General features: G+C 28.7%; 1 protein-coding gene across 1 annotated transcript in view; it reads left to right on the top strand.

The window, feature by feature from the left end:
• Window positions 1-6,922: 6,922 nt before the first annotated feature.
• Window positions 6,923-10,895, top strand: part of LOC108755208 — a 5,397-nt gene continuing 1,424 nt past the window's right edge. The window contains exons 1-7 of the mRNA XM_018498099.1: window positions 6,923-7,229; window positions 7,907-7,972; window positions 9,335-9,502; window positions 9,584-9,743; window positions 10,030-10,101; window positions 10,275-10,391; window positions 10,653-10,772. Coding sequence (XP_018353601.1) covers window positions 7,150-7,229; window positions 7,907-7,972; window positions 9,335-9,502; window positions 9,584-9,743; window positions 10,030-10,101; window positions 10,275-10,391; window positions 10,653-10,772 — 783 coding nt within the window. The 5' untranslated portion in view covers window positions 6,923-7,149. The remainder of the gene's footprint in view (window positions 7,230-7,906; window positions 7,973-9,334; window positions 9,503-9,583; window positions 9,744-10,029; window positions 10,102-10,274; window positions 10,392-10,652; window positions 10,773-10,895) is intronic.

Below are 10,895 nucleotides of genomic sequence, written 5' to 3'. Positions count from 1 at the left end.
GCAACTATTATTACAATTTTTATTAGTAAAAATTCAATTTTTTAGTTTTTTATATTAAAAAAATTAATATTTCTGAAATAAAATATTTTAACGGGGCTGTCCGTGATTCATTCCATAAAGATAAATCTCCTGAAGATTTCTAGCTAAAATTCACTATAATCGAACCATCGAAAGCCGAGATATTATTGCAAAACAACCTCGAAAAAGAAACAAAATATATACATATACATATATATTATATATGTATATGTATATATATCATATTTGTAGTTATTCGAACTGTGCACCGAATTAGTTTTTCAGACTTACAAACGCAGTTGAACTACTAGAATAATATCACAAATTAAATTAAATTGACAAGCAAATTTTTAATAATAATTTTGATGTTCAATTCGATATCATATTAGAAGAATGTTAATATGCTGAAATTAAAACTTTAAACAAATTTATTGCGAAAAATATTACCTCGGCCGGGACTTGAACTCGGATCGACGTGGAAAGAAGGTAAGAGGAATAAAGTTGAAGTAATTTTACGATCGAAATTAGGTGGAAGGCACTTCACGCGGCCTGTAAGTCATAGTCGGATTTGGTAAAATAAATCTAACAGAATGTCGAATATTGGTAATATTTTGATAATTTTGACCTAATTCTGACCAACTTGTGTCCTCTCTTCTTTTGGCAATACAGCTCGTCGAGAGATATCTAGAGATGGCAGTGCTGCACATTTCCATATTAATTCTACCTAAACGGTAACCATACTACAGTCATAACATGCTTGATAAGGTTCTAAGTCATAGAAGTTCGAAATAAAATATTAACAGAGTCCCATCTCGACGTCAGTTCTAAAATTGAATATCGCGTGGTATAATGACAAAAATGTAAGTGCGAAAGAAAATTTTCTGTACAGATTTGTATTTTACTTTACTAAAACCAACGCGCCTACGAAAATTAATAATTTAAACAATTATTAATTAATTGTTAATTATTTAACAATAATATATTTTACACTTAGTATAATAAAAATATTTTTATCTTGCGTCTACGTTAAAAGTAGCGTGAAATAGATTTTTTTTTTTCAATTTTTAATCATTCCGTGAAATACAGTATAATTTATTTTATAATGCATAATTTTGGAAAGCGTTTTAATATATTATGGTGGACAGAACAGTTCTCATGATAATGACTTAACATTTTCGTCTAAATTTCGACTTGTAGGTCGAATTTCTTTATTGTGAAGGCCAAATGTCTAACTTTGAGGATAAATTTCCTTAATCAAGACAATTTTTATTTCCAAATCATTGACTTTGAGAGCATCTTATCGATCAATAAGGCATCTGACTAACAAGTCCAATATTTCCCTATTTATAAGTTAAATTGACTCAGTCGAGATCGCTGGATTAATTGGTGCTCATCTACCGACGTGATCGGACGTGTTGCATCATCATTTTTGGAAAGTATGACCGGCTTCAAACGTGCAATTGAATTTATGTTACTCTTTTAGAGTACTTTCGTACTCTTCATATTATTTTTTGTTACTCACCGCATAAGCGGCATTTTCGATTCTGCCCATATCGACTCTGTGTTAGAATCGGGGCCATTCTCACGCGAAGAAGAAGAAGAAGAGATCGCTGGATCGAAATACATATCGAGAAATGCCCGCGACACCATGAATGTAAATATTAGTTGTGTTAACCTATCTCTGGTCTCCGTCATGGAGTAAACTTGGTTCAGCTTACAATGCACAGTCAAAGCCGGCCACGCTTTTAAAAATTTTAGAAATGGCAATACCCAGCACACAGAGGAAAACAGCTTGGTCCTGCTTGACCAAGCAATTTCTCACTCTTCGGCCAATATCAGGCAAAAAATAGTTAATGTGACGAAAATCTTATAAAATTTACGCAGCATACAGGATTTGACACAATAACTACAAATGGCGACTTTCAATAAGATCCAAAACTAATAATTAACTTTCAGGGCAATTTTGTTGAGCTTTTCGAGCTAATCTTAGACAATTTTCCTTATAAGTCATTTTCCGTGGTAATCTCAACTTTGTAGTTAGCTTCTAGCACGACCGTGAGGTTTATTTCGCGTCTTAAATATTTTCTTATTAATCAAGTCAAACACAAACAACTTATATATGGCAAAAATTAGGTGATTCTGACCAATTAAGTCATATCGCTTACGAGGTTGAAATTAAATAATATAACCAGGTCACATTTTCTTCAAATGGGATTTAATTTGTACTTATAAGTTGAATCAACTTTGAAGGCACATATTTGATAAAAATTTAGTCATTTATAAGCTAATGTATAACTTTAAAGTCACTGAACTTTGAAGACATTTCGTAGGTTTAAACTTCGTAATTTTCGACCTGTACACGAGATTTCAAACAATATTTGATTTTTAAGACATTTTTTATGTCGAAAATTGATAATTTTTCACTTAATTAAGACAAACTGACTTTGATTTGGTCAAGATGCTTTGCTTTGCTGCTTGGGAATTGTATTTCGTACGAGCGTCCTAAAACCATTAGACTGTCTAAGGCCGGAATTAACTACGTATTGAAGAATGAGATTGAAGATTGAAAGATTGAAGTTTGACCAATCAGAACAAAAGGAGCCAAAATTCTTTGTCCTTATTGATGAAATTTTAATCTTTGATTTCAATCTTAAATGCATAGTGTGATTCCGGCTTAATGGCTAGGACGCTCGTACGGAATACAAGAGATCCGGGTTCAAGTTCGGGCCGAGGTAATATTTTTTCGCAATAAACTTATTTAAAGTTTTTCAGCACATCCTTCTGATATGATGCCAGATTAAACATCAAAATTATTATTAAAAATTTACTTGTCAATTTAATTTAATTTGTATTTAATATTATTTCAGTAGTTTGAATAGCTACAAATATGGTATATATTGCATGTACATATATAGTACATATTTATGCATGTATATGTATAGATACTGAAAAAATTTACTATATCTTAATAAATATTAAGTAAGAATATTCAAGTCTATAACGGTCAAAGTTAGATCTTTAATGCTTAAATAATTTAATGTGAATTATATATATATGTATATATATATTATAGACTTGAATATTCTTACTTAATATTTATTAAGATATAGTAAATTTTTTCAGTATCTATACATATATATGCATAAATATTAACTATTATTATTATTGTATAAATACTATCAATTATATACATAAATACTACATATTTCAAATAAATCACATAATTTCTAAATATTGCGATCACAACATTAAATATAACAATTTTACAATTTTTTAATCGCGAGAATGTAAGTAATGTTTGTAAATAATTATCAATATTTTAACTCCCACATAATTAATCTGCTTTATGTTAATATTACTACTGTTGCATGGAGTTTACTTGGCGTAACTCGCACATTTGTTGTATTAACGCCATCGTCAGTCATTTCGTCAAGTATAAACTATGTGCGATTATAGTTCTTATTTGAATAGTATAATTTTAACATTGATTATATGAATAAATTTAATACATTAATCGAAATATACGATAATAATTAGCAATGATGTTTTGCAGTAGCGATTATTTTCAAATGTAATCATTAATCCTTTTCTTGTCGATGTTAATGTTAAATTATTTCTATTATAAAAATCACTTTTTCCTTATCGTGTTTTAATATCGATGTATTAAATTTAACAAAATATTACAATACGAATTTTCCATTAGTGGTACAATTTAATATCATAAAAGCTTCAAATAATCAATCTATCATTGATACTACGATCAAATAATACATATTTTCGACAAAAAAACATCATGTCCCCAGATAGCACAAAGAGTTTAAAAAAATTCAAAAAGAATTCCCAAGCAGAACAAGTCACGATAACATCAAAATGACATCAAAATGAATCGGAAATGATTGAAAAATGATTTTTAGTGATCATTTTGAAGTCATTTTGGCATCATTTAAATATCATAATGACTTGTTGTTCTGCTTGGGTTCAGTCAAATGTTATCAATTCTGAGCTCATTTTTAGATGCAACCAAGAATTCTTTTTTAAAAATAAATTCAGAATATTGATGACATATCACTGAATTCTTTTTGAACTATTTGTGCTATGTGAGGACATGAGGTTTCTAATCTATCGCCATCTCTTGCCGTTATCTTTGCAGCGTCGAAATTTAAACTTACTGAGATTATTTTATCATCTAAGGTTATGATTTTCGTTCGATATCGACATCGACACGTCCATTATCACTATCGACGAGACTTTTGTACGCTATCGACAATTCGGCGCTCCACTTTTATACTCTCGTCTGTATAGATCATCGATTTAATCTCGATGATAAAGAGACGCGAGACTGTTCAAAGGTCATTAATCGGACTTATGAAAAATTCAGCGCAAAATAGTTGTCCCGTACATGTGCGTCACATTCAAATGAATCTACAAGAATCATTGTATCGTTTACGGACTGCACATATGCGGATCGTGTTGGAATAAGTCGCAATAAGCATTTTCATATCTACAACGTCAAAATCTAAACTTATTGGAACTAACTTGCATCGCCGCGATTACGACTCTTGTCCGACACGTTTACTGCCGCTCCGTAATGATGTATCGCCATGACACTACGATTACTACAAAATAATATTATGACGCTTACGTGGAGTAATCGACGCTCCCGATGTTTGTTTGTACTGGCAATTCGAGCTTTTGATAGGAACAGAGATGACACTTCGCTTTCGTCTGAAATTGTCATTAATGAGTCAGTAAGGATCAGTTTCGTGAATCTGTAGTATCGAAATTTAAACTTATTTCCGCTTACATCAGCACCAGCCACTGCGGCACTTGCTCGACACGGCCTTTTGCCGTTCCAAGATCGGTAATTCGCTGCTGTCCATTACAAAATAACGAGAGTCATGCGATTCAATTATTTCGGCAATAATACTCAACAATACTTATGTACACCGATGATAATAAAAAGACTTCACTCCTGATAATAAAAAGGCGCGAGAAAGTCAGAAACAAATGCCTGCCAACATGACCGGTCTCGAGATGTATCTCGGAGCAGTCAGAGCATACACATTTGGCTTCTGCTTGTGTACGCATCCCCTCCATTTGGATTGGCATCACTGTCGAATGAAGACCGTCGCAAACTGTACTGCTCATGCGCGCCGCATTTAAATTTACATTAAGAGACGAGAGACGAGAAATAATAATCGAGAGATATATTCTTATTACGGGTTACCTACATTTGAATTATAAATAAAGAATATATGCACTTTTTTAAAAAAAAGTTGATGACTGAGGCGGAAGAAAGAGATATAATTTATTATGCGTTAAATGATCTAAAACTATTTATTTTAGGTATTATAATAAGTATTTATGATATAAATAAAATGGAATTTTTACTACATAATTTATATGAATAAAATAAAATTTCTAGAACATAATTTGTATCGATATAATTCTTATTAATAATTTTTAAATTAAAGAACCAATATATGTAGAGAAGAATCAACGCGATATATAATTAGTGGGCAAGTGTAATAATAAAAAAGATTTAATATATAATAAAATATAACTATATCTTCAAGTCCGTACGCGCTTCGACTTATTCCAAGTTATTCTCAACGAATTAAATAAATTATTACGTTCTCATGTTAATGTAAGCCGTGCAACCTGGTGATGCAAATGGTGCCAACCTGGTGAGGCAAATCTGCCTCACTGCAAAGATTCCTATTTGTTCCATTATAGTTAAATGATTAAATAAAATAAGAGAATTCCATGAGATAGGCAGATTACAATAGACTTATACACTCACATTCTGCAGTCAACACAATGTACATATTATAGCAAAAATATAATAAACTAATAAGTAATAATCTGAAACATTTCTCGTTAAATTATTAAGAAATATAAATAACATAGTTAAATAAATGACGTCTCATTTCTTGAGAGTAGTTGACGTGTCGAGTGGCAAGATTCGAAAATAATAATAAAATACTTCTCTACATATATTATTGGTTCTTTAATTTTTTAAATATTGAGAGGAGTCTTATTTTATTTATGTTTATTAATATAATTTTATAAATACAAAATTTTTATTTAATGAAAATTTTATATTTATAAAAAATTATATTAATAAGAATTATATCAATAAAAAGTATTATATTCCAGAAATTTTACCTAAAAAAAAATACGACTGATATGGTAATAACTATACACCGAATGATGAGGAAAAAAAAACTAAATTTTAATAAATATTTGTTTGAATAGTAGCTGAATATTTAATAAACATGAATATATTATTTATTTATGATACGATAAAAAATATTTAACTATCTTTTTTTTTTATTTAATAAATATATATTTATTTACCATAAGTAAATGTTAAGTTACGTTAGTACTATTAAACAAATATTTATTAAAATTTATATACTATATGTATATGTACATTTTTTTTCTCACATTCACGACATACGTATATAACATGTTCCTACTATCAATCAAATCTATTAATATTTCATACTTTTATATAGATTTCCGCGGAATCAATATATTTTTTATAAATCTCATATTATTGAAGAAAATAATGAATGCGCAGTACGTCGCAACACACACACACACACACACACACACACACACACACACATATATTATATTACGCGTTAAATTGCATCAATATCGACGTATTCGCATGAGTGATGTGCATCTAAATTAAATTAATAATTCATAAACATTAATTAAAGAATTAATTGAGGTAATCGATAATTTATTTAATGAAAAGACGCAAGTATCGTAAAAGAAATGTACAAATATGATCACCAAGTACGAATGAGTCTGACATCATTTAACGCAACCGACCGTACTCGTAAAGCTGCTAAGGTGCGCATGAACTAGTGCGGTGAGAAGTGAGCGATCAGTGAAAGCATTTGCAGCCTACTTCGCGACTAGCAGCAGCTGAGTGGCAGACTAGTCGACAGTAAGGCATCATGGCGATCGGTTAGGGTGCGTATTGCTCGGAAAATCGGAAAATTTACCGTGATCTCGTACATGATTTTTATCGTGAATTAATTGCATCGAATTTCTTCTCGGATGACCGCACATCAATTTTTTGTTGTATAATAACGTCCAAACGCGAATGACATAATGGTGAAGTTGACCGAAGAGATGGTCGTGGCTCGCACGCGAGTGTCTGACTTTTCCGCTGTAAAGAAACTCAATTGCTGGTGAGTACTTATATCAACGACAGGTCTCTTTAACGGCATAACCGTACGTCATAAATAAATTAATTACGGCGACTCAATTGTTTCGAAGTAATTAAACACGCTTTGATTTGACCACATACGAACAAAAAATCGTGCGATAAGGTTATCAAATTTTTCTCCAATATCATGAGAAAAAAGAGAATTATAACCCACCCAAGCGTAACTAACTGCTATTTACGAGACTCTGGCATGTGAAAGAATACGTGGAAAAAAATACCTGACGAATTCTACCTACTGTCTAGTACAATTTTGTTTATATTCAAATGCATACATACAGAATAATATGTACATAACTAAATTGTAGAAATGTTTTTATAAATGCTTTAGGAATATTTTTATAAACAAAACATACCAGTAAAATGTTGTGAGGCTTTAAATAATTAACTTACTGAATAAATGTAACTTATTAAAAAAATTAATATATACACTTCTTACTTTGTTTCTACAGCAAAGTAATGTTTTAGTTCAATTTATAAACATTGTTGCAACAAAAAAACATTTATAATTCAGGAAATGAACATCGAATATAAATACTCTTGTAAAGTTTGGTCATCTATTTTGGAATGACTCTGTAAAAAATAAATTATAACAATATTTTTCTCTTTATATTGAATTAAATTAATATATTTTTTACACAGGGGAACAGAATTAACAGATGTCAGTATCTTAAGAAAAATGAAGAATGTGGAAGTATTATCATTAAGGTAAGTTGAAATTTGATAAAATAGTTAAATTAGTTATTAAAATAAGAAAAATGTTGTAATCTATATTCTATTTATAATAATATAATAATATTGTATGTATTTTAGAATGACGCTATAAAGCAGATTATTATCCTTTAACACACATGATTGATCATTTGTATTTTACATATTTCTTTTCTTTGAAATACTAGGAGCACCTGATTAATTAATGATCTTTATTCTTTTCTTTTTTTAAATATACAACCTTCCAAAACTTTCTAAAGACGTTAAAATATATATATATAATTATATGTAAGAATTATTTAATAAATTATATCATTTAATAATTTATATATATTAGTAAAAGTAATGAAAATCTGAAAATATGAACGACCCATCGTGTGTAGTAAAGAACTGAAAAATCATCGTATGTTAAAATGAATTAAAATACTTAGTAATAAATATTTTATTACGCAGAAACGTAAACTCATTCTATTGATGATCATGATCTAAGATATTTTTCATCTTACGAAAACATAGAGGCTGCAATGTATTCCTACTTTGGATATGATTATGTTAAACTCATGGTCACAACCCACAACTTCAGAAGTTGTTCTACCCACACATGCTTTGAATTCATTGTGATTCATGTGAGATAAATATTGAAAAATGAGCAAATATGAAGATCAATATTTGGATTATCTGAAATTTATTTCAAAAAAAGTTTAAAGTTCCTTTATTTTTTATTTTTTTGATATATTAACTAGAACTACAATATAAAGAGATACTTGAGCTCTTTTATGAAATAAGGAAGAGATAAAAATGTGTACAATTTTCTTGCTTTCATATAAAGAATAACTTAAAAAAATATATGTTAAATATGTATGAAAAGAAATGTATGTGTGTTCCTGAGCAACTTTCTATTTCAGTAATTGTAGTGTTACAATTTTTTAATTGGTTTTATAAAAAGTCTGTTTTACTTATACACTTGCTGCTTGGAACAATTATAATTATAATAAAGCATGTAATTTTTATTTTAAAATCATTAAAAATTATTAACAATTTTTTCTTATATAATATTAACAAAAATAAAAATAAATATTATAACGTAGATTTCTTTGATATCAATCAAATTTGATTTATATTTAAAAGTATATGATTCATTTATATTATGTATGTACGTATGAAATAAAAATGAGTTAACAAAACTGTTTTGTAAACTATTACATGCGAATTGCTATTAAATATTAATAACTTTACTTTTTTGTTGTTTAAAATAGAACGTATTAATTTGAAACTGTTTAATTTAAAGGATAAATTTTCTTTTCTTTCTTTCTCTATCTGAAATAAAAAAATAATAATTACATTTATATTTATTTTTAGCATAAATAACATTAATACACTTGCTGATTTTCAATACTGCCACAAACTTCAAGATTTATTTATAAGACGAAATAATATCAAAGATTTAAATGAAATTTGCTATCTTCAAGGATTACCTAATTTACGAAATTTGTGGCTCGGTGAAAATCCCTGTGCAGAAAGAGAAGGGTAAATATTTAATAACAAATACTCTTAAAATTAGGAACTATGGAAACTTTATGATGCATCATTATAATCCTATTTGAATAGATATCGATTATCTGTACTTCGAGCTTTGCCAAATCTTGAGAAATTAGATGATAAAATAGTATCACCTGAAGAAGTGCAAACTGCAATGACAATAGGTCGACCTTTAACACATCCTCTTGAAATAGATGCTTCTCCACAATCGGATGTAGTAAGCCCAGAGGTAAAACATTTCAAAGAACATAACAAAAATAATATTGATGGAATACTAAAATATTTCTTATATGCAATTAATATTCATATTATTTCATCAATAATAATCAATAGTAATTTTTTATACTTTATGCTTTATGTATTAAGATTAATAGCTTCACATTTAATTGTTACTAAAATTCGTATACTTATATACGAATATTGATAGCAGATGTATTAATTTAAAAAGTTACGTGTATTAAGTGCGTTGTTAACAATCATTGAAATGCTAAAAATAACATTTATAACTAAATTAGGATATTACAATTGAATACATTGAAGAAAATGAATTGGGACGATCTAGGAGGTACAGTTCTTCTAGTGATCAGGTAATAACAAATTAACGTATTCTTTAATCGATTTTCTTACCAATCTAAAATTATTTGGTAACTCACAAGATCAATTATTAAAGAATAGAGACATACACACACACACACACACACACACATATATATATATACATATATGTGTGTATATGTATACATATAAAATTGTTTTTTAGAGAAGCTTTGATGAAACGCAACATACGCATGAAGAATATGATCCTGATAGAAGAAACGCAAATTATAATGCGTCATCGTCACATCATTACTCACAAAATAATCAATATGCATATGAGGTCAGTCATGCATATCATAAAATAGGAGTAAAACAGTTAATAATTATTTTTGAAAGCAAATAACTATTAATAACAAGCTATATCTGTGCTGAACAGTTATTTTAATATGTTATATCTTAAACGCAATATTTTTATATTAGAATAAAAATATATGATTAATCCATTATTTTTATGTTATTATTGAACATATTAACCAGTTAAATTAAAATAATTAGATTGCAAGCATAATTATAACTTAAAGTCGCTTGGTTATACTAACAGCTACAAAATGGACAATCAAAGAGTCAGAGCAAAGATGACACTTTGTGTGCAGAGTCACGAAGCAACAATGAGACTGTGACCACTAACACTCTTGAAAAATCCAAGGTACATTTAAATACAGCCCATTTTTAAGCATATTTGCAATTTTTGTCATTTACATTATCTATAATATAAACAAATATATTTCATAATACATCAACAATAGTACCATATTAATGTTTGTTAGCATTATTAGACAAACAC

Source organism: Trachymyrmex septentrionalis, unplaced genomic scaffold (assembly GCF_001594115.1).
Source record: "Trachymyrmex septentrionalis isolate Tsep2-gDNA-1 unplaced genomic scaffold, Tsep1.0 scaffold123, whole genome shotgun sequence".
Classification (NCBI taxonomy): domain Eukaryota; kingdom Metazoa; phylum Arthropoda; class Insecta; order Hymenoptera; family Formicidae; genus Trachymyrmex; species Trachymyrmex septentrionalis.
The sequence above is the reverse complement of the archived record's forward strand: the minus strand, read 5'-3'. Positions and strand labels throughout refer to the sequence as shown.